This window comes from Manis javanica, chromosome X (assembly GCF_040802235.1).
Source record: "Manis javanica isolate MJ-LG chromosome X, MJ_LKY, whole genome shotgun sequence".
In the NCBI taxonomy this organism is placed as follows: Eukaryota; Metazoa; Chordata; class Mammalia; order Pholidota; family Manidae; genus Manis; species Manis javanica.
Window position 1 is genome coordinate 64,534,440 of NC_133174.1, and position 25,796 is coordinate 64,560,235.

General features: G+C 37.0%; 1 protein-coding gene across 7 annotated transcripts in view; it reads right to left on the reverse strand.

The window, feature by feature from the left end:
• Positions 1 to 25,796, reverse strand: part of ATRX (ATRX chromatin remodeler) — a 304,745-nt gene that overhangs the window by 240,954 nt on the left and 37,995 nt on the right. For 3 of the 7 annotated variants that reach the window (XM_073227652.1, XM_037021773.2, XM_037021776.2), the window contains exons 5-9: positions 24,991 to 25,115; positions 22,235 to 22,348; positions 18,290 to 18,399; positions 14,221 to 14,288; positions 10,848 to 13,921 (exon numbers count right to left, since the gene is read on the reverse strand). In XM_073227652.1, the coding sequence (XP_073083753.1) occupies positions 10,848 to 13,921; positions 14,221 to 14,288; positions 18,290 to 18,399; positions 22,235 to 22,348; positions 24,991 to 25,115 (3,491 nt within the window). The remainder of the gene's footprint in view (positions 1 to 10,847; positions 13,922 to 14,220; positions 14,289 to 18,289; positions 18,400 to 22,234; positions 22,349 to 24,990; positions 25,116 to 25,796) is intronic. The other 4 variants (XM_037021778.2, XM_037021774.2, XM_037021777.2 and 1 more) reach the window with 4 other exon arrangements.

Genomic DNA, 25,796 nt, shown 5'->3' on the forward strand with positions numbered 1-25,796 from the left:
AGGAAATAACATCAGGCTATAAGCTGACTTCTCAGCAGAAACTATTCAGTCCAGAAGCAAGTAGCACTATATATTTAAGGTACTAAAACAGAAGGACCTCCAACCAAGAATCCTCTACCCAGTGAGATCATCATTTAAATTTGAAGCAGGGATTAAACAATTTCCAGATAAAAGCTGAAGGAATTCGCCACCACTAAGCCAGTTTTACATGATATGTTAAAGGTATCGCTGTAGAGGGAAATGACCCCAAGGCTAAAAAGCTGTCACCAATGAAAATGAACCCACAGTAAAAGTAGTAAACAAACTAATTACCAAGCAACAGGCACATGAGAAGATGCTCCACATCTCCTATCATCAGGGAACTACAACTTAAAACCACAATGAGGTATCATCTCATACCAGTTTGGATGGCCACTATCCAAAAGACAGTAACAGATGCTGGAAAGGATGTGGAGAAATGGGAATCCTCTTACACTGTTGGTGGGAATGTAAATTGGTGTTACAATTGTGGAATGCAATATGGATGTTCTTCAAAAATCTAAAAATAGAAATATGATTTGACCCAGTAATTACACTTCTAAGAATTTACCTGAAGAAAACAAAATCCGTGGTTCTAAAAGATGTATGTATCCCATGTTTATCACTGCACTATTTGTAATAGCCAAAGTATAAAAGCAACCTAAGTGTCCACATAACAGATGCATGGATAAAGATATTCGACAAATACACAATGGAATATTATTCAGCTATATAAAAAAAGAGATACTGTCATTTCCAACAAAATGAATGGTTCTACAAGGTATTATGCTCAGTGAAATGAGCCAAGAAGAGAAGACAAATACCATATGATTTCACATATTTGTGGAGTAAAAAATCAAAGCAAAACAAAAGGAACAAAATAGCAGTAAGCTAACACACCAGAAGGGACTAGTGGTCACCAAGGGGGAGGGGTTGGGGCAGGAATGGCTGGGGCACGTGTGCAGAGAGGGTGAAGGGATAAAGGCGCATAATTCACAATCACAATATAGGTTGTTCACAGGGAGAGTACTACAGCATGGAGAATACAATCACTCCGTAATACCTTACTGTGCTGACAGAAGTAACCACACTAGAGTAGGTGAGGACTTAACAATATGGGTAACTGTTGAACCACAGTGTTGTACATTTGAAACAAACATAGGATTGTGTATCAAGGATACTATAACTTTTTTAAGAAAGGCTGCTGCTGCAAAAATAATGTTGTATAAAAAAGTCATACACCGGGATCACGGGAAGATGGCAGCATGAGTAGTTCAGAGGAAATCTCCTCCCCAAAACATATATTTATGAAAATACAACAAATACAACTGTTCCTAAAAGAGACACCAGTGGATGCAGTACAACAGCCAGGATACATCTACATCTGTGAGAACTCAACATCACATGAAGGGGGTAAAATACAAGCCGCGGCCAGGCGGGACCCGAACGCTCCCCCACCCCAGAACCCGGTGGAAAGAAAGGAGTCAGAACGGGGAGGGAGTGAAAGCCCAGGACTGCTAAACAACCAGCTCTAGAAATCCGCACCCAGAGCGCAGAAACAAGGTGCATGGGGTGCTGGACGTTAGAGAAACGGAAAAGCAAAACCTGATGGCACATCCCTGCAACCAGCACCCTTGAGACAAAAGAAAAGCGAGTACTTTCTGCAAGTCTTAAAGAGACAGGGACCCCAGAGCTGGACGAAGACGTCCTGTCACACTTAGCTGAAAGCTGGGAATCTCGGGGAACCTTAGGCGCCCTAAACCCCGGGTAGGCAGTGCAGCTCTGAAGCCCCTTACAGCACTAAGCAGCCTGCCAGTCTTTCCTCCAACTGGCGTGGACCCCGACACACTGGCCCAGTAGCGAGAGAGTGGCGAGTGACGGGGGCGGCGGCACCGGAAGGGACCGGGAGCAGATCGAGTGTGCCAATGGCGCCAGAGGGGACCAGGAGAGGCTTGTGGGAGCCTGCAGCAGCAGCAACCACACACCTCAGGTGCAGCTCACATGCACCAGCAGCAGTGGAACCACAGGAGCCTGGTAGAGGCCCACGTGGGAGGGCCCTGCGAGCACCTGCAGTGGACACAGAGGGAGCAGGTGGGCTCCCAGCAGACGACCGGAATCCCAGCCCAACGCACAGCTTCCCAGGTCACACCCAAAGGCCGCTGTTGGCACACAGCTGCCTGGCAGGGGCGCCACTAGCACAGAGGAGCGCACCTGGCATACCTGCCACTCCCTGCAGGCCTCCGCGCTGCTCTGACGGAGATCCCACACACAGCTGCTTAGAGGACTAACCTGGTGGCTGCTCCAGGAGTGCGGGTAACTGACACAGGCAGTGTCAGAGGGCAAGGCATCCAGCAAGCAGGAAAGGACTTTCTTCTCCCAGCAGACACACCCACAACCTGCCTACAGTCACTGCTATCACAATGAAAAGGCAAAAAATTTAGTCCAGTCCAAGGTAGTTCAGACAACACCTGTGAGAGGATCTGCAGAGACAGACCTAACCAATCTCGCTGAAAAAGAATACAAAATAAAAATCATAAACATGCTGACAGAGCTGCAGAGAAATATGCAAGAGCTAAGGGATGAACTAAGGAGGAAGATTACAGACGTCCGGAGGGAGATCACAGAAGTGAAACAAACTCTGGAAGGATTTATAAGCAGAATGGATGAGATGCAAGAGGCCATTGATGGAATACAAACCAGAGAACAGAATTGCATAGAAGCTGATGGAGAGCGAGCTAAAAGGATCTCCAGGAATGAAACAACTCTAAGAGAACTGTAAGACCAAACCAAAAGGAACAATATCCACATTATAGGGGAACCAGAAGAAGAAGAGAGAGAAAAAGGGATAGAAAGTGACTTTGAAGAAATAATTGCTGAGAACTTCCCCAAATTGGGGGAGGAAATAGTTGCTCAGAAGACGGAGGCACACAGAACACCTGAGAGACGGGACCTAAAGAGGACAACACCAAGACACATAATAATTAAAATGGCAAAGATCAAGGAAAAGGACAGAGTATTAAAGGCAGTGAGAGAGAGAAAAAACGTCACCTACAAAGGGAAACCTATCATGCTATCCTCAGACTTCCAAACAGAAACTTTACAGGCCAGAAGGAAACAAGCTAACAGGCTGGAAGACCTAGAAGAAATGTACAACTTCCTAGAAAAATACAAAACTTCCAAGACTTACCAAGGAAGAAACAGAAATTCTAAACAGACCAATTGCCATCAAACAAATTGAATTGGTAAACAAAAAACTACCCAAGAACAAAACACCTGATCCAGATGGATTCACCACGGAATTTTATAAGACATACAGAGAAGAAATAATAACCAATCTCCTTAAAGTTTTCCAAAAAATGAAAGAGGAGGGAATACTTCCAAACTCATTCTATGATGTCAGCATCACACTACTACCAAAACTACGCAAAGACCCCACCAAAAAAGAAAATTACACACCAATACCCCAATGAACATACATGTAAAATATAGCAAACCGAATTCAAAAATAGAGCAAGAGGATAATGCACCACAATCAAGTGGGATTCATCTCAGGGACATAAGGATGGTACAACATTTGAAAATCCATCAACATGATCCACCACATCAACAGAAAGGAAAGAAACCACATGATCATATCCATAGATGCTGAAAAAGCATTCGACAAAATTCAAAATCCATTCATGATAAAAACTCTCAACAAAATGGGTATAGAGGGCAAGTATCTCAACACAATAAAGGCCATATACGGCAAACCCACAGCCAACATCATACTTAATAGGGAGAGGCTGAAAGCTATTCCTCTAAGACCAGGAACAAGACAGGGATGCCCACTCTCCCCACTGTTATTCAACATAGTACTGGAGACCCTAGTCACAGCAATCAGGCAAAACACAGGGATAAACGGCATCGAGATGGGTAAACAAGAAGTCAAACTGTCATTATTTGCAGATCACATGATATTGTACATAAAAAACCCTAGACTCCATTCCAAAACAACTAGAAGAACTATTAGAATTCAGCAAAGTTGTAGGATACAAAATTAATACACGGAAATCTGATGCTTTCCTATACACTCATTATGAACTAACAGAAAGAGAAATCAGGAAAACAATTCCATTCCCATTTGCATCAAAAAAATAAAATAGCTAGGAACAGAGGCAGAGCCAAGATGGCGGTGCGAGTGGAGCAGCAGAAATCTCCTCCCAAAACCACATATATTTTTGAAAATACAACAAAGAAAACTCTTCCTAAAAGAGAGACCAGAAGACACAGTACAACATCCAGACCACATCCACACCTGCGAGAAACCAGCGCCTCACGAAGGGAGTTAGATACAAGCCCTGGCCCGGCAGGACCAGAGCGCCCCACACCCCAGCTCTGGGCGGGAGGAGAGGAGATGGAGCGGGGAGGGAGAGGGAGCCCAGGACTGCTTTAAAAGCCAGACCTAGCCATCAGCACCAGAGCAAAGACACAGTACATACATGGGGTCCTGGATACTAGGGAAACAGGACAGTAAGACCTGTGAGCAGGTCCCTGTAGCCGGCGCACCAGGGACAAAGAAAAGCGAGTGCTTCTTGGAAGTTTCAAAGGGACAAGGACCCCACAGCTGGACGGAAGCATCCTGGGACACTTAGTTCAACAGCAGGGAACTACGGGCACCCTAAATCCCTGGATTGCAGGGCAGCTCAGAGGCCCATCACGGAGATAAACAGCCTCCCAGCCGTTCCACCTACAACGTGGCTCCACCATATCAGAGTTGCACCCCGAGGCAGGTCACACCCACAGCAACAGCGGAGATAAAATCCATAGCGGACAAGCAAGAATCAAAAGCCCCGACTGCGCACAGCTGCCCAGCACAAGCCACTAGAGGTCGCTGTTCTACCATGAAAGGAAGGCCAAAAACAAACAAGAAGGAAAGTTCTTCCAGCCATCACTCATGCCAGCTCTGAAAACTATCTCTATAGCCATGAAAAGGCAAAATTTGAGGCTCACAAAGACTACAGAGACAACACCTGAGAAGGAGACAGACCTAACCAGTCTTCCTGAAAAAGAATACTAAACAAAAATCATAAACATGCTAACGGAGATGCAGAGAAATACACAAGAGCTAAGGGATGAAGTCCGGAGGGAGATTACAGACATCCGGAGGGAGACTACAGACGTCCAGAAGGAGATTACAGAAGTGAAACAAACTCTGGAAGGACTTATAAGCAGAATGAATAAGATGCAAGAGGCCATTGATTGAATAGAAACCAGAAAACTGGAAGGCATAGAAGCTGACACAGACAGAGATAAAAGGATCTCCAGGAAAGAAGCAATATTAAGAGAACTGTGTGACCAATCCAAAAGAATAATATCTGCATTATAGGGGAACCAGAAGAAGAAGAGAGAGAAAAAGGGATAGAAAGTGTCTTTGAAGAAATAATTGCTGAGAACTTCCCCAAACTGGGGGAGGAAATAGTTGCCCAGACTATGGAGGCACACAAAACTCCCGAGAGACGGGGCCCAAAGAGAACAACACCAAGACACATAATAATTAAAATGGCAAAGATCAAGGACAAGGACAGAGTATTAAAGGCAGCCAGAGAGAGAAAAAAGGTCACCTACAAAGGAAAACCCATCAAGCTATCAACAGACTTCTCAACAGAAACCTTACAGGCCAGAAGAGAATGGCATGATATATTAACACAATGAAACAGAAGGGCCTTGAACCAAGGATACTGTATCCAGCACGATTATCATTTAAATATGAAGGAGGGATTAAACAATTCCCAGACAAGCAAAAATTCAGGGAATTTGCCTACCACAAAGCACCTCTACAGGGTATCTTAGAGGGACTGCTCTTGATGGGAGGACTCCTAAAAAGAGCACAGAACAAAACAACCAAAATATGAAGAATGGAGAGGAGGAATAAGAAGGGAGAGAAACAATCATCAGACTGTGTTTATAATAGCTCAATAAGCGAGTTACGTCAGACAGTGAGGTAGTAAACAAGCTACCCTTGAACCTTTGGTAACCACGAATCTAAAGCCTGCAATGGCAATAAGTACGTATCTTTCAATAATCACCCTAAATGTAAATGGACTGAATGTGCCAATCAAAAGACACAGAGTAATAGAATAGACAAAAAGTAAGACCCAGCTATATGCTGCTTACAAGAGACTCACCTCAAACCCAAAGACATGTACAGATTAAAAGTAAAGGGATGGAAAAAGATATTTCATGGAAACAACAGAGAGAAAAAAGCAGGTGTTGTAATACTAGTATAAGACAAAATAGAATTCAAAATAAAGAAAGTAACAAGAGATAAAGAAGGACATCATATAATGATAACGGGCTCACTCCAACAAGAGGATATAACCATTATAAATATATATGCACCCAATACAGGAGCAGCAACATATGTGAAACAAACACTAACAGAATTAAAGGAGGAAACAGAATGCCATGCATTCATTTTGGGAGACTTTAACACCACTCACTCAAATGACAGAGCCACCAAACAGAAAATAAGTAAAGACACAGAGGCACTGAACAACACACTAGAACAGATGGACCTAATAGACATCTATAGAACACTATATCCAAAAACAACAGCATACACATTCTTCTCAAGTGCACATGGAACATTCTCCAGAACAGACCACATACTAGGCCACAAAAACAGCCTCAATAAATTCCAAAAGATTGAAATCCTACCAACCAACTTTTCAGACCATAAAAGTATAAAACTAGAAATAAACGTTACAAAGAAAGCAAAAAGGCTCACAAACACATGGAGGCTTAACAACATGCTCCTAAATAATCAATGGATCAATGACAAAATCAAAATGGAGATCCAGCAATATATGGAAAAAAACGACAACAACAACACAAAGCCCCAACTTCTGTGGGACGCAGCAAAAGCAGTGTTAAGAGGAAAGTATATAGCAATCCAGGCATCTTTCAAGAAGGAAAAACAATCCCAAATGAATAGCCAAATGTCAGTTATCGAAATTGGAAAAAGAAGAACAAATGAGGCCTAAGGCCAGCAGAAAGAGGGACATAATAAAGATCAGAGAAGAAATAAATAAAATTCAGAAGAATAAAACAACAGAAAAAATCAATGAAACCAAGAGCTGGTTCTTCAAGAAAATAAACAAAATAGATAATCATCTAGCCAGACTTATTATTAAGAGAAAAGGAGAATAAACACACATCAACAGAATCAGAAATGAGATAGGAAAAATCACGACGGACCCCACAGAAATACAAAGAATTATTAGAGAGTACTATGAAAACCTATATGCTAACAAGCTGGAAAACCTAGAAGAAATGGACAACTTCCTAGAAAAATACAACCTTCCAAGACTGACCCAGAAAGAAAAAGAAAATCTAAACAAACCAATTACCAGCAACGAAATTGAATCGGTAATCAAAACACTACCCAAGAACAAAACCCCCAGGTGAGATGGATTTACCTCAGAATTTTAACAGACATACAGAGAAGACATCACACCCATTCTCCTTAAAGTTTTCCAAAAAACAGAAAAGGAGGGAATACTCCCAAACTCATCCTATGAAGCCAACATCACCCTAATACCAAAACCAGGCAAAGACCCCACCAAAAAAGAAAACTACAGACCAATATCCCTGATGAATGTAGATGCAAAAATACTCAACAAAATATTAGTGAACCGAATTAAAAAATACATCAAAAGGATTGTACACCATCACCAAGTGGGATTCATTTCAGGGATACAAGGATGGTACAACATTCGAAAATCCATAAACATCATCCACCACATCAACAAAAAGGACGAAAACCACACAATCATCTCCACAGATGCTGAAAAAGCATTCAACAAAATTCAACATCCATTCATGATAAAAACTTTCAACAAAATGGGCATAGAGGGCAAGTACCTCAACATAATAAAGGCCATATATGATAAACCCACAGCTAACATCATACTGAACAGCGAGAGGCTGAAAGCTTTTCCTCTGAGATTGGGAACAAGACAGAGATGCCCAGTGTCCCCACTGTTATTCAACATAGTACTGGAGGTCCTAGCCACGGCAATCAGACAAAGAAATACAAGGAATCCAGATTGGTAAATAAGAAGTCAAACTGTCACTTTTGCAGACGACATGATATTGTATATAAAAACCCCTAAAGACTCCACTGCAAAACTACTAGAACTAATATCGGAATTCAGCAAAGTTGCAGGATACAAAATTAACACACAGAAATCTGTAGCTTTCCTGTACACTAACAATGAACTAATTGAAAGAGAAATCAAGAAAACAATTCCATTCACAATAGCATCAAAAAGAATAAAATACCTAGGAATAAACCTAAAAGAGGAAGTGAAAGACCTATACCCTGAAAACTACAAGACACTTTTAAGATAAATTAAAGGGGACACTAACAAATGGAAACTCATCCCATGCTCCTGGCTAGGAAGAATTAATATCGTCAAAATGGCCATCCTGCCCAAAGCAATATACAGATTCGATGCAATCCCTCTCAAATTACCAGCAACATTCTTCAATGAATTGGAACGAATAATTCAAAAATTCATATGGAAACACCAAAGACCCCGAATAGCCAAAGCAATCCTGAGAAGGAAGAACAAAGTGGGGGGGATCTCGCTCCCCAACTTCAAGCTCTACTACAAAGCTACAGGAATCAAGATTTGGTACTGGTACAAGAACAGACCCACAGACCAGTGGAACAGAATAGAGACTCCAAACATTAACCCAAACATATATGGTCAATTAATACACAATAAAGGGGCCATGGACATACAATGGGGAAATGACAGTCTCTTCAACAGATGGTACTGGCAAAACTGGACAGCTACATGTAAGAGAATGAAACTGGATCACTGTCTAACACCATACACAAAAGTAAATTCGATATGGATCAAAGACCTGAATGTAAGTCATGAAACCATAAAACTCTTAGAAAAAGACATAGGCAAAAATCTCATGGACGTACACATGAGTGACTTCTTCATGAACATATCTCCCCGGGCAAGGGAAACAATGGCAAAAATGAACAAGTGGGACTATATCAAGCTAAAAAGCTTCTGTACAGCAAAGGACACCATCAATAGAACAAAAATGTATCCCACAGTATGGGAGAATATATTCATAAATGACAGGTCCGATAAAGGATTGATATCTAAAATACATAAAGAGCTCACACACCTCAACAAACTAAAAGCAAATAATCCAATTATAAAATGGGCAGAGGAGCTGAATAGACAGTTCTCCAAAGAAGAAATCCTGATGGCCAACAGGCACATGAAAAGATGCTCCACATCGCTAATCATCAGGGAAATACAAATTAAAATCACAATGAGATATCACCTCATACCAGTAAGGATCGCCATCATCGAAAAGACAAAGAACAACAAATGTTGGCGAGGATGTAGAGAAAGGGGAACCCTCCTACACTGCTGATGGGAATGTAAATTAGTTTAACCATTGTGGAAAGCAGGATGGAGGTTCCTCAGAATGCTCAAAATAGAAATACCATTTGACCCAGGAATTCCACTTGTAGGAATTTACCCTAAGAATGCAGCTCTCCAGTTTGAAAAAGACAGATGCACCCCTATGTTTATCACTGTACTACTTACAATAGCCAAGATATGGTAGCAACCTAAATGTCCATCAGTAGATGAATGGATAAAGAAGACGTGGTACATATACACAATGGAATATTACTCAGCCATAAGAAAAAAACAGATCCTACCATTCTCAACAACATGGATCGAGCTAAAGGGTATTATGCTCAGTGAAATAAGCCAGGCGGAGAAAGACAAGTACCAAATGATTTCACTCATATGTGGAGTATAAGAACAAAGGAAAACTGAAGGAACAAAACAGCAGCAGAATCACAGAACCCAGGAATGGACTAACAGTTACCAAAGGGAAAGGGACTGGGAGGATGGGTCGGAAGGAATGGATAATGGCGGGGAAAAAGAAAGAGGGCATTACGATTACCATGTATAGTGCCTGGGGGGCACGGGGAGGGCTGTGCAACACAGAGAAGACAAGTAGTGATTTTACAGCATCTTACTATGCAGATGGACAGTGACTGTGAAGGGGTATGTGGGGGGGCACTTGGTGAATGGGGGAGCCTTGTAAACATAATATTCTTCATGTAATTGTAGATTAATGATACCAAAATTTAAAAAAAAGAAGTCATACACCAAGAAAACTGCACGTTTCAAGTTATCATTTCAAAACCAACCATAAAAAAACATTTCTGAGACCATTAAGGAAATCTGGATGTGCACTGAGAATTAGACATTGAAGAATTATGTTCAGGGGTCAGGGAGGGAGGTTTGGAGGGAGATGGCTCAAAGGTACAATCTTCTAATTATAAATCAGGACTAGGGACGTTAATATATAGCATGGTAACTGATGTACCATTTGATATATATGAACGTTAAGAGAGTCAATCCTAAGAGTTCTCATCTTAGGAAGAAATGGTTTTCCCTTTAGTTTTTCTTCTTTTATTGTATCTATATGGGAAGGCGGATATTAGCTGTACTGTACTCATCATTTCACAATATATGTACATCAAACTATCATGTTGTATGCCTTAAATTATACAATGATGTATATCAATTATTTCTTAATAAAACTGGCAAAAAACCACTGAAAACTAAATAAATGAAAGAACGAAGAAAGGCTTTCTGGTGCATGTCTATAGAATATAAAAATGGTCTTTTCGTGAACAGAAGCATTGCATTTGACTAGGTCAGAGAAAATTAAACAATGTAGTCATTCAAGACGAAAAAAATATAAACAATAAATTTTTTATTTTTGCATACCTGAAGACTGGCAAAATCCAGTATGAGAAGATAGCACTAAATTTTCGGTCACAGGCTTAATTTTCTGCTCATCACTGCTCCCATCGCCTCCAGAATTCTGTTCACCCCCTCCTATATCAGAAGAGGATGAGGAAGTAATGTCAGCTTGCTTCCTTTTAGTGCTTGACCTTAAGGAGTTTCTCATTTTCTCTTTGACATTGCATGCCTTCTTTTTAGCTGATGTTCTTTGTTTCTTCAGCTTTTTGTTATCTTCAGAACTTTCCTCAGCATCAGATGATGATGAGCCAATTTGTATTTCCTTGGTATTTCTCTTTGAATTTAAATTTCTTCTCTCCCTCAATTCTGTTCTTTTCATTCTCTTATCTGAAGAATCACAACCATCCTCTTTCATGAAATATTTCTCAGTATCAGATGATGAACCATCTTGTCTCTTCCTTGAACTCTTTTCAGGCATGTTGCACCTTTTCTTCTCTTTACCAGATGCTCCATTCTTACTCCTTTTATCTTCTGAAGAATCACAATTATCTCTTTTCCCTGGTAACTTCTCAGCATTACTAGATAACTCATCCTTCTTTTTAAAATTGTTACCTTTTATTTTTTTGCTTCTCTTTACCCCATCAGTTATATGATTCTTATTTTGTTTTTGGCCTTTAAGAAAGCAACAGATTTCTTCACCCTTAGGTAATTTCTCAGTGCCATCAGATGATGAATCATACTGTTGCTCCATCTTAACTACCTTTTTCTTCAAATCTGTAGTTTTCTTTTCTTTTTCCGCAGTTCCCTTTTTGCTTTGCTTTTTATCATCTTCAGAGGATTCATCACTCTGCTCTTTCTTTGGGAACATCTCACCAACATCAGATAAGCCAACCAGTCCTTTCTTACATGTTTTGGTTTTCATATGTTTACTCTTTTCTTTAGTTTCAGCAACCTTTTTGTCTCCTGAAGATTTAAAACTCTCATCTTTCCCAGAAAGAGTTTTATCAGCACCATCAGAGTAAACAGCTGCCTGTTGCTTCTTAGCAAGTCGTTCTCTGAATTCCACAATGGTCTTGTCTTTATTAACTGTGCCTTCTGAAGAGAAATTCTCTCTCTCTTGTTTTCTTTCCATATCATCAGTTGATCCTTGTACAGTCTTCAAACTTTTCTGCCCTTGATTGTCCATTCCTTGACTGTTGTGTTTTTCATCTTCAGAAGAATCATAATCTTCTTTATTTGGAACTCTTTTTTTGGTTGTTCTGACAGCCCCTATTTTACTCATGTTCTTTATCTCTTTTTCTAATTCTGAATCATAATTAGAAGATTCAGACTGGTTTTGTCGTTTCTTTTTAGAAAGTATAGACCTTTTAGCTGTTTTGCCTTTTTTAATATCAAAATCTGAGCCAGACGTAGAATTTTTTCGTTTCCTCTTTCCTTTATCATCTTTCCCTGTTTGAGTCTTAAAATCATACAAAGTCTTCTCATGATCTGTAAGAGTATCATTAATATCAGTATCTGAAGAACTGTTACTCATCCTGGAAACCTCTTTGAGGATTGTTAGCATTTCATCAGAATCTGAATTTTGATCCACAGTTTCTGACTGCTTAGACTTGGGCAATTTAATAGATTTAGGATTATCTATAGCACTGTCAGAACAATTCCGCTTATCCTTTTTTCTCATTGAAACTGGTAATTTTTGTTTCTCTTTAACTGCATCATTACTTTCTTCATCTGAATTAGATGTTGCAGGATTAGTTTCAGTCTGTCGCCTCAAGGGTGTAGTCTTTACACGTGGGGATCTTCGAAGATCAGATTCTTCTAAAAGTAACGGAACTTCAGTTTCAGTCAAATGTTCACTATCACTCTTTTCCTGTCCAAGTCCAAAGTTCTCTTGTTTAGGGTTCAGACGAGAACATTTATAGTCATCTTTATCTTGTGGAATTTCCTGACAATCAGCACCTTTAATTGGGGAATTAGAAAGGGAAACGGGGGTGAGTTTAACATATAATTCTTTTGTTACTTTTGCTGTAGTTTTTGATTTAATACCTCCTCTGTTGTCTTTTGAAGTAATATTTAATTTTACGGAAGAACTCTCCAGTTCTTGCTCAGTTCCACTGTTGCTCTCTCCCTGATACTCAGCTGAACTCTGAACTTCCATACCACTCTCAAGATTCTCAAAAATGTCTTCTGGAACAGAGGAAGGAACAGACACAATATCCATGTCTAAGTCTTCAGAAGTGTTAGCAGGTTCATACTGAGGTTCTTGTTTTTTATCAGATTTCTTATGTTCACCAATGGCATTTTTATTTGCCCTCTGTTCCTCTACTACTACACTCTGATCCAGGTGCTCACTATCTACCTGCTTTCTTGGTAGTTTAGCTTCTGATTTCGGAATATCTTTCCGTTCCAAAGCACAAGATTTTTCTCCTTTTCGCACTTTCGTTTCAGACTTACCATCTATGACTTTATGCTCTTTGGTATTTTTCTCTTTGTTTACAGCATCCGAAGCTCGAATCTCTGAATTCAAATCTTCTTCTAATGCAAGATGTGCTTTCTTGATATCAGCCAACACAGACTTAAAAGCTTTAAGCTTTCGTAACTTTGTAGCAGAACTGATTTCTGAATTATCTGTTGCCTGCTTCAAAAACTTAACATAGCTGGAGTTCATGTTCGCTGTGGTCTCAATCAGTTTTTTTGCCTTCTTAATCATCTCTTTGGGCACAATTAGTGCTGAGTAAGAGTAGATTACAGAACCAGAACATGAATCATCTAATTTCTTTTCTTCTCCATTACAACTTGAACTATTTTTCTTTGGAGAAAATTTGGGTGTATGGTCATAAACTTTATTCTTTTCATTGTCAACTTTTATCTTCTTCTTATTTTGTTGCAACAACTGTTCTAAATTTTCAAATACACTGTTACATGTAGTGACCAAATCCAACAAAGGCTCCGGGTGACAAATGTAGCAATACCATTGGTTATTTTCATCCATTATTGTAGAGAGCTCCTTTCGACCAAGGTTGCGCAAAATGCATTTCTTGCAGAAGGCATTATGACAAAAGTCGCAACAAATCAAGTTTCCACCTTCTGCACACCATCTGAAATTATTTAATGATTTAAAATATTATTCTCAAATGAAACTCATTTCAAATCTTTTCATTATTGAAACAATTTAAATTTTCCTGCTAGCAATTTTAATATTAAAATAATTTAGTTATCTGCTTATTCGTTACTGGAAACTAAAACATAAAACCTAAGACTTTGTGGAAAAGAACCACCTTTATTAAAGGCTTCAACGGTAATACTAAAAAAATGGATATAATAAAACAGACTGTAAGAATTTCCCCCAAGTAAATAGAGAACAATGAATTTTAGTTCATCTTGGTTTATTACCTACCTACACTGTTCATCCATTCCATCAGAGTCACGGCTAATATCATCACTCATGTAATATTTAAAGCAATTCTATTAAAAGAGAAGGGGAAGCAGAAATTTTATTCAAAATTTATAACATTCATAAAAGATAAAATCTTTATTTTTTAAGCCATCAAAAAAGAAAAGGGAGTATGTGCATGTTTTAAAAAGTCAAAACAAAAACACTGTACTGTCCATTACTAGTACTTTCCAGACATAGGAGTATCTCAATAAATTAATTCCTTGAAATAGATTTCCACATTTTCAAGCACCACTATTCCTCATATAGAAGTTAATAAAAGATTTTGGTAAAACAAATTTCTATCTCATAGGATTAGCTACTAAAGTGCTACATAAAAATGTATTTGATGCTGTTGCTAATTAATAAGCAGTCATCATATATAAACAGCTATTATGTGTACAACTAAGCAATATTAACCTACATTATCTTTAAACCTCGAAATACCTACTATGCTAGATAGGAGATCTGGCTCAATTGAGAGTAAAGGCAAAGGTTAATTAATATGTAAATAAATCTCCTAAAGTCAAACCACTAGTAAGAGATAAGGATGGTGTTCAAATTCAACACCTAACTGATTCTAAACTCCTTTTCAATGAGACAGGAAAGTGCGAAGTTTTTTCCATGCCCACTGATGAAATCTATTGGTTACTGAAGTAAGCCAGGCACAACAGACTGGCTCTTGAAAAAAACCAATCTTGCATCTAAGAAAAGAGAAAGGGAATGCACAATACAAATCCAGCAATATGAATTTCAGTTGTCACAATTTAAAACTAGAAGCTACAACATATACCCTAGATAGGCTCTGTGTGAACTGAATTCAAGGAAAGGAGAGAGCCAAACTGCAAAAGGAGGAAGTAATTTTAGTACATTTAAGTAGGTTTATATCTATCAAAAATTCATTCAAGAAAAGATCCAAAACCAGAATGCTGAGGTAAGTCTGGTATGACCCTGTACTTCAAGAAGACATTTTATTGGGAAACAAACTAACAGGATTGATATTAGAAATTAATATGAGTTGAGGAGATGATAATCTTGATATTAAATATACTATAAAATTAACTCCAAGGTATTACTAATAAAAAAACATACACAGATTGTTACAACTACCTTACTCAACAAAGTCGATGTAGAGGGAACATACCACAACATAATAAAGGCCATGTACGAAAAACCCACACCTAACATCATTCTCAATGGTGAAAAGCTAAATGCTTTTCCTCTAAGATCAGGAACGAGACAATATGACCATTCTCACCAACTTCATTCAACATAATATTGGGAGTCCAAGCCACAGCAACCACACAAGAAAATAAACTTAAAGGCATCCATTTGTCTTTCGTGGTTCCATATAAATTTTAGAATTATTTGTTCTAGTTCACCGAAAAATGTCATTGGTATTTTGATGGGCATTACTTTGGGCAGGACAGCCACTCAGATTAGTATTAATTCTTCCTATCCATGAGCATGGGATAGCTTTGGTAAAGAAGTCAAACTGTACCTATTTGCAGATGACATGATACTCTATATACAGAAAACCCTAAAGATGCTGCCAAAAAGCTGTTAGAACAAACACAAGGATTTAGTAATAGAAAATTATACAGAAACTTGTTGCAGTTCTATATCCTTCTATACACAAGGAACTAGCAGAAAGAGAAATAAAGAAAATAATTCCAATTACAATTACATCAAAAACAATATAATACCTAGGAAAAAAACAAACCAAGGAGGTGAGACCTTACTCTGAAAACTGTAAGACACTGAGATGAAAGAAACTGAAGACACAAATAAATGTAAAGCTATCCCATGCTCAAGGATAGAAAGAATTAATATTGTCAAAATGGCCATCCTGCCCACAGCAATCTCCATCAAAATACCAATGGCATTTTTAATGGCCTACAGCAAATAATCCTGAAATTTATATGGAACCACAAAAGACCCTGAATAGCCAAAGCAATCCTGAGAAAATAGAACAAAGTTGGGGGTATCATGCTCCCTGATTTCAAGCTGTACTACAGAACTACAGGGAGTGAAACATTATGATACTGGCACAAAAACAGACACACAGGTCAATGGACAGAAGAGAGAGGGCCCATAAATAAACCTATGCATATATAGTCAATTAATATTATAAAAAAAGGAGGCAAGAAAATATAAAACTGGGAAAAGACAGTCTCTTCAATTCACGGTGGTGGGAAAACTGGACAGCTACATGCAAGAGAATGTAACTGAATCACTGTCTAACACTATATACAAAAGTAAACTCTAAATGAACTAAAGAGCTAAATATAAGTCATGAAACCATAAAACTCTTAGATGAAAACATAGGCAAGAATCTCTTGAACATCAGCATGAGTAGTATTTTTTCTGGATATGTCTCCCCAGGCAAGGAAAACAAAAGCAAAAATAAATAAATGGAACTATATAATATAAACTAAAAAGCATCTGTACAGCAAAGGATATCATCAACAAAATGAAAAGGCAACCTGTTGTATGGGAAAATGTATTTGCAAAAGGTATCTGGTAAGTAGCTAATACCCAAAAAACATAAATAAACTCATAGAAGTCAACACCAAAAAAACAAAAAAAAAATGAATGAAAAGTGGGCAGAGGATATAAATGACATTTTTCCAAAGAAGACATACAGATAGCCAACAGGTAAATGAAAATATGCTCAACATCACCAATCACTAGAGAAATGCACATCAAAACTACAATGAGATATCACCTCACACGAGTCAGAATAGCTACTATCCAAAAAGACAAGAAATAACAAGTGTTGGTGAGGAAGTGAAGAAAAGGGATCTCTCGTACACTGTTGGTGGGAAGGTAAACTGGTCCAGCCACTGTGGAAAGCAGTACAGAAGTTTCTCAAAAAACCGGAAACAGAAATAACTGTATGACCCAGTATCCCACTTCTACAAATCTACCAGAATAAAACAAAATCCCTAATTTGAAAAGACATTTGAACCCCTATGTTTTACCACATTATTTACAACAGCCAACATATGGAAGCAATCAAAGTGTCCATCAATAGACGGATATACACAATGGAATATTATTCAGCCATAAAGAAGAAAGAAATCACATGGATGGATCTAGAAGGTATTATGCTAAGTAAAATAAGAAAGGCCAGAGAAAGACAAATACCTTATGATTTCACTTTTATGTGGAATCTTTAAAAACAAAACAAAACAGAACATAAGACTCATGAACACTGAGTGGTGGTTACCATGGAGGAGGAGTTGTGGGTGAAATGGGTGAAGGGAATAAAGAGGCACAAAATCTCAATCATAATATATTAGTGTCATGGGGATGAAAGTACAGCATAGCGAATATAGTCAATAATTCTGTAACATCATTCTATGAGGAAAGATAATATCTACACTAGTTGGGGTGAGCATTTAATAATGTAGATCACTGTCAAATCACCATGTTGTATATACCTGGAATCAATACAATACTGTTTATCGACTATACTTCAATAAAAATTTTTCTTAACTATCTTCAAACACATATGAAACATTTTTAATTCTATTATCTCCAAGTTATGCCAAAACCTGCTCTACATGCAAAGTTTAGATTTGGGTAATTAGGCTACATAAGAGGGAAGTTTGTAATGCATACATGTACACACAAGCACTCTTCAGATTATCCAACACAACACATTCTCCCTTACCTACCAGCTTTTGAATACCATAGTGCCTCTTCCTAGAATATTCTGAACCAATTCTACTTCACCAGGCTAATGTATATTTATATTTCAGATACCAGCTTATATCATCTCCATTACAAGCCCCTCCCCCACCCCACCCAACTCCAAATTACACAGACTTCTTGAGTGTTCCATAATACATAGTATCTCCCCTATCATGGCACTTATCAGGCTTTATATGTCTGTCTTCCCCACTACAATATAAGCCCTCCAAGGACAAAAACTATTTCCATCTTCATCATCACTGTGTCCTAGAAGTCTAACATATGGTAACTATTCAAATATTATGGAATGAATTATCAACAGATCATTACGTACCTTACAAATAAGTACTTGCAGTGAAGGATGTCTATAGATGGAATCTTTTTGAAAATGATTGACCTGTTGTCCACAAGCTGTGCAGCTCACAATTCCATGAAGCCCATCTTCTAGGAGAAAGGAATGACCATTATTCACACATATACTAAGTTCTAGTTAGCATTTTGAAACTTTCATGTTGGAAATTAAACACCTCATAATCCTTAGAAAAATGACTTTTTAGACACAAGCAATAAGGTTAATTATTTTATGGACTACTAAAAACATGACAACCTGAGCAAACTCCAAAGCTACAAATCCCAACTTGTTTCCTTTTACAGATGCAAACCCTATTTCTCATAATTTGATGTAACATGAAGAGACTCCACAAGAGAAGTTCTAAAAATAGGGGTCAAGAGCTCTTTTTCATTTTACTACTGCTCTACAAATAAAGTCAGTATCATTTCCAAAGAACTGCAAAGCAAGCGACATATATGAATCACATATTTTTGCAATCCTATACTTAAGTTAGGTATGCCATATATGCACAGATCCTTTCAGTGTGGTATTTAAGAACCTGTTAATTTTACATTACCAGTTTCCCTCCTGAGATTTACTCTAATACTATCCACAATCCCAACTAACTTGCCCTCTTTCAATGTTAATTCCATTGTCCACTCCCTATCAGCACTGTCAACTATTTCCAAGTAAGAGTAAGTAAGACTTGCAGGTTTATCTATCTTGGCAGCAAAACCTCAGCATGGCTGGGGAACAAAAGGCAGAGCCTTATTCTACAGTGGCTATAGGAAAACAGACTTAAGATACCCTACACAACAAAGAGTAAGGGGAAACCTCTACTGCTTCATTCTCCTTGCTACTTCTGCTTAGGGCAGTGCTTCCCAATGTGAGCTGAACGTCAGAATCATCTGAGGAATCTACTTAAAAAGAAAGACAGCCATTCCCACCCTTAAACCATGAATTGGAATATCCTAAACTTTTCTTAAATTTTACAGATGAATCTAATATGCAACCAAGACCTTGATCCAATCAAGATGGTAGATTATGATTCAAGAGTTCCATGAAAATGACATTTACAAATAAAAAGATGACTAAAAAAAATAATACACACTCTCTATCCCTAAATAAAAGATAGAACAACCCATATAATTCTCACTTTTTAATTTCCTATTTTGTGTTCTTAGTTTTAAGGTCCAAAACACCACAGACCTAGAAATTATTACAAATATTTTAATTTGCATAAGTTAAAAAAGTTTAGCCAAGCTATAAGGGCATCATCATACTTTTTCCAGAAAACATAGATAATTTGAAGACTTATTATATAAGCTGCTAACATTTTAAGTATTGTTCTGCATTAGTGTTTGAACTTGAGGATGCATATTATTTTTGTAGTTCTTTTAACAGAAACAAGTATACAATGTGCTTTTTCATGTCAAATGATGATTACATTCAGATAAACTAACGAGGTAAATAAAAGCTGGAGTTTGAATGTTCACCCAATGTTAAATAATGTTAAGTATCTCCTATATGCTTCTGCACCTACTCAATAACTAAACAAAACAAGGTGATCCCCTTTGGAGAATTTCTCCCGCATGTGCACAAGGTATAATGTTGCAGCACTCATTAATAAACACAATATTGAATGAGAAATGTTGCAAAAAGAATGTATGAAGGATACTATTTTGTGTGTTTTAAAATAAAAATGCTTTATGAATAAATATATGTACAGAAAAAATATAAAAACATGTATGGAAATGACACACATGCACATGCATACAAACTTTAGGATAATTATTACCTGAGGGGTCGGAGGAAGGAGAAAATGGATGAGAGTAGGACTGAACCAATATTTTAATTGAGATCTGAAGCAAATATTATAACATGCTGAAACATTATTACACACTGTTTCTAAACATGTATGTTTTAAATTTTTATTTTTAGTTACAAAATCTTAATGATTATAATACAGTGTACAAATGGAAAAAGTTTTCATTTCTGAGCTCAATACATTTTAGTAACTTTAAGAATGAACAAAATTATTGTGCCATATCAGTTAGATATGAAATATATTTTTAATGATTAAACTGGGGAAAGGATGTCAAAATAGGCTATACTTAAATAGTAGCTCCTAAAACGGTCAATATAGCTATATCATTATGTTTAATTTTGTTTCAAATTAAAATAAGATTATTTTATATAAAAAATTTACCATCATTGACAGCTTCCTAAATTAGGCTTCAATTTTATAACTAGCTTAGGAAGGAAGTTTGAATATTAACTAGCAATTCAGTATCTCAGGTTTCATTCATGTGTGAGTTTATTCATACACGTATATATAAGTAAACATAGTTAAATTTCCTATGTGATGTAAGACAGTTTAAAGATGTAGCAAATTATTAAAGTAAAAATTAATATGAGTTAAGTGCTACTATATGGCAACAGACATTCAGATTCCCTTAAGCAAGATATAAACATTCTGATACAGAACACTCAATAAAATGTTCTAGAAACGTATTGGCTCAGACCAAATACCAGCAGCATAGCAAAGCGGCACTGAGAAAACCCTCCCCAACAACTATGGTTCCTACTTTATTCTTTCTGGCCTTAATCCACATTTCAGACACTGACTGCTCCACAGTTCCTCCCAAAAGACACCATTTAAGTATTAATTTTGACACCACATAGCACACTTAGTTATCTATCTTCCCTACAGGACCCACAATCAGAAGAAAGAAACTCATGCTACTGGTCCTTACCATCATCTTCTACCTGCTGATTCTCTTGTTCTAAGAATACTAGTTAGCTCTGGTGAGTTGTGTTGCTGCAATGGCAGTTTCCCTACCATGAACTAGATTCTAGGTAAATTTTCCTTACACCTGAAAGGGATAGAACACCCCCTTGTGGACAAAGACTAAGCAACATTTCCTTGATTTTCTTCAACAACCTATTTAACCCGAAAACTGATACATATATATATATATATCACTAGTTCCATACAGATGATATAGCTCTGAAATAAAAATCTACAAATTTCACCAATACAATATGATCTTGCTATAATTTCACAATTAACATGACATTGAACAGACATGCTTCCATTATACTTTCAGTTAGAAATTTATTGCCATGTTCTACCTTTCAGAGATTCATTCCTTTTACAGTAATGGATTGTGGTTCTGTTAATCTGCCCAAAAAATATGTATAGGCACTATTCAAAAATCACACACACAAATAGAACACATATTCCATTGTCATATGAATTCTCCTAATGCTGTCTATAGTTGATTAGCCAATATGGTTATGTGTTTAAGTGAGGATAGACCGACAAAGGGAGAAGCAGCTCAGACACATGGGGGGACAGTTACTAGTTCTAGCTCCCTTCTCCTACCTACAGACCTCTGCATTGCCATCCTTAGGTCAATAGATCTCCAACTTTTAATGTACATAAGAACAAACTGGGGCACATTCTTTACATCATCCACAGATATTCTAACCTGTCAGGAGCAAAGTCAAGCTATTAGCATTTTTAATAAGCACCCCAGGTAACACTAATACAGAAGTCCATCACTCTGTGAAACAATGTTTTAGATACGTGTAAAGTTCCCTGAAGGCCACAGATAAGATTTTGTCCAATTTTGAAATTCTTTCAGGGTGAGAGGGAAAACATGGTATTCTAGAATATAGGCATTACAGAACTAACATGTGCAAGAAGGAAATGCTAGGCTTCTTGAGATAACTTAATAGCCACTGAAGGCAAAGGTGTTTTGATAAATGATGTTTAACCTTTCCTGTTTCAGAGCTCAGAGAGAAACAGAAGTTATTTTTAAGTAGTGCTTTTAATAAACAAAGGGCAGAAAAATGGAGGTATTTTCAGTAAGCACATCAGATTTTCCAATATGGTCATAAACAGCAATTTAAACTCATGTTTTCATTTTCAATTGTATTTACCTCCGCGTTTTTTGAGATTTTCAGTTTTCATTTTACTTCTGCTTCTAAATTCAGGCCCTTTAAAATCATCTTTGTCTTCATTCAGCACTGGCTCTGGTTGTACAATCACTGTACCTAGAATGATTTCATTTAAAAAACCATTACACATATTAAATGTGCAAGTGAAGTACAAGACTTCAGTTCAGATAAAGCCAACATTGCTGGTACATAGCTTTGTTTCTTTCAAGCTTTCAATACTTGTGTAAGGACCTCTCAAGTGTAAATAAAACAGGGAAATGGTAAAAGGGCCAGTTGTTAACAATCAGATGACTTTTTGGAATATAGTTCATAAAAACAGGGGAGAGGAGGCATTAGGAACTAATTATAACAGAAATGTGTGAATAAATTAAAAGCCTCAACCCAGTTCTGAATTTTTATAGTGCCTATCACAAAAGCTATTTTGAACATAACATCCATGCTAAACTAAGTTCCATAGTTTATAAAAGGCCAAGAAGAGAAATTTTTTTAAAAAACATCTTATTCTTCTCATAATCCAAGTCTTGGACTTTCAAGGTTTTTAAATTAATATTGCTTTGGAGGAGGATGGAGGGGGCAATGTGAGAAGTTAGTTCTGCTGTTACTGCTATTTATTCTGTATTACTTCCCAACTAATATGTCAAAGATCCAGTACTCTGCAAAGTCCTTAAAGAATTTTGAACAGAAGATTGCCTTAAGATACGTAAATTCAAGTGCTCTAACAATAAATTGCAGAATGAGATCAATTTTTGGTTCCTATGGAAATATTTTAGAAGAATATAGTTTCTAAGCTATAAAAACATATGAATTGAGGAGAAATGTTGTTAAAACTTTTCATTATAATCTCTCAAGAGCAAATAAAGCAGGGGCACAGTAAAGAGTCCAGATCTCACATTTACCTACATTGCTGGGCTTAGTAACTGGACATTATTGACAACAGTTAAGGAAGCAAAACCAGCTAGCCGTCAGGGGCTGTCTCCCTGAAACATGGGCCTGTTTCATTCAGCAAGCAGATTTTGGCAAGTTACAGCATCTAATTAAATGAATTTCTGAATCTCTGAAAAAAGGGTGGGAATGACAGCACAGAGGATTGAGTTTTTACAAACTGGTCAATTTAAATAATAATCTCCACAAAAGGAAACTTTATTCACAACAACCATTTCACATATTTCCTCAGAGAAGCCATGGCGTTTGAAAAAACAAAAGATTTATAAATAACCAAAAAAAAGTAGAATGCTTTCTAGAATTCTTCTCTAAATGAAAGCAAAGCAGCAGAGTGGAAAAAGCACTCACTAGCTTTGGATTCAAGCAGACCTGGGTTCAAATCTTAGCTTCTCAATTTAAAGCTGAAAAAGTTCCTTGAGCTCTGAATTTGTTCCTTCATCTCTACAAGGAGAAACAATAACTACCTTACAGCATTGTTTTGAGGATTAAATGAGTTAATTTTGTAAGAGTCTGGTACCCAAACATACTCTGTTAACGGTGATTATAATTCACAAATTTAACCTCATGAAACAGGTCCACTTTTGCTTTTGTCAGAGAGAATTACATTTAGTTCAGGTTAGTAACATCCCCTACTAACTTTCTTCCATAGTATCATTAAAAGAAAGACTTGAATTCTTCTTAGCTCACCTAGTGGCCATCATAAGGACTCCTAGTGATAATCACTGAGAATATAACAATCCAAGGTGAGTCACTGCCTATGGGATCAGACTCCCATGTTAACTGTTTCGGCCCTTGGCCACCAAAACCATTACATAAAATTGTCATAGATGATTTGCAAAGCCAAGAAAATAGCAGGCCCAACAATTTTCCTTCTATCTCTCTTTCATTCATTCCTTTTCCTCATTTCATTTCTCATACATTTTAACTGTTAATTTGTCCTAGTCAAGCGATACCTTATCCTCCTAGCCACCATTTTTTAAACTTCTATAATCAAAAAGTGTGTCACAAAAAACAAGTATAGACAGAGAACAAAGCTCAGTAAACACTGCTCTAAATGATCTGTAAGAACATATCTGAAAAATCTGCTAAAAGCATTAGACATATTATTTGAGAAAGGAGAAAATCTAAACTTTTGACTCTGGAAACACTGTGAAATTACCAAGGCCCTTGTCATTCCCTCATCATACAATCATAATGCTCTTAGACTTGGGCTATGAAGAGTACAAGATTTTCATTTGGCTTTTTCCCCCAATCTAATTGATGAGGTTTTAAGATTAGAATTGAGAGTTATAGAACAAGGCTTTTAAAAGAAATAATTAATAAGAAACACATCTAAATCTATTTTTGACAGTTAACTTCAGCTTTGAGTCTTAGGGAATTTAAGAATGCAGTAAGACTACACTAGATGTTAAATGTCTTCTTAAAATGTTTTCAGAATATTCATTATGTTTTCTATAAAGAAAGCACATTAAAATTTACTGAAACAAAATATTAAACTTTTAAACCAACTTCTATATACAAGTATAATTCAGAAACTGAAATCTCTTTTCTAAAACCCAGTGAAAAGAAAATAATTTTTGTTCTTTCCACAGCTGGCTGAATTTTAAAAATTTTAATCTCAGTAACACATATAATCATTATTATCATACTAATACATTTCCAGAACATCACTAATAAAATGTCAGGTTTGTGGTCCTTTACACACAACTAACAGTAATCAAGTGCCAATTTTATACTAATGACATTTTAAAATACATTTCAACTTTAACATCATATGAAAAATTAATACACATTACCTTTTGGCAAGCTTTGCATAGTAATATCATTTTCTGAGTTTTCATTAGAGGCATCCACATTCACACTTTCATCCAAAGGTTTTTCATCATCAGATTCTACATACTTTGTTACAATTGAAGGTTTCCTATGAAAGAATTAAGTCCATAGAATTATAGGCATTTCTAAAAACTGGATAAGCAAAGAACACAAATAACACGTTTAGACTGAACAGTGACTCTTAATCATGGATACACATCAGAATTACACAGACAAGATACATCTCTATATCATATTACTGAAGATCATGATTCAATAGGTGTGAGACAGAACCAGGGCATGTGCATTCTGAAAAAGCTACAAGGGGACTCATGAAGGGAATTCCTCTTTAAGAATCACTACTACTTTTAGAAAATAAGATAGCAACAAGCTGTGTTTATCAAGAGAGATCCCCACTGCTTAGAAACGAAGTCCCATACAATGGACTGTAAACTTCTAATAAAAATCATATTTCACAGTCTGTTATGCATTATATTATGCTTGAAAATAGTTCAGTCCTTATGTATAATTCACTTTGATAATTTAACACAGAAAATTATTTTTAGCATTCTTTGATCTCCTTACACTTTTCTATTAGGTTGGCTGCCATTTCCCAACCTAGAAAATTTCCCATAATCCTAAAAAACCCATATTGCCTCAAGAGGCATTCAACATTTCATTTCCTCTTTTCTCCTTTTTTTGAAGCACAAATATGATCTAAAACACATGATCTACACATTGCAAGGATCACTAATACATAATAAATCCTGGGAAAATTCCATTAAGTAAA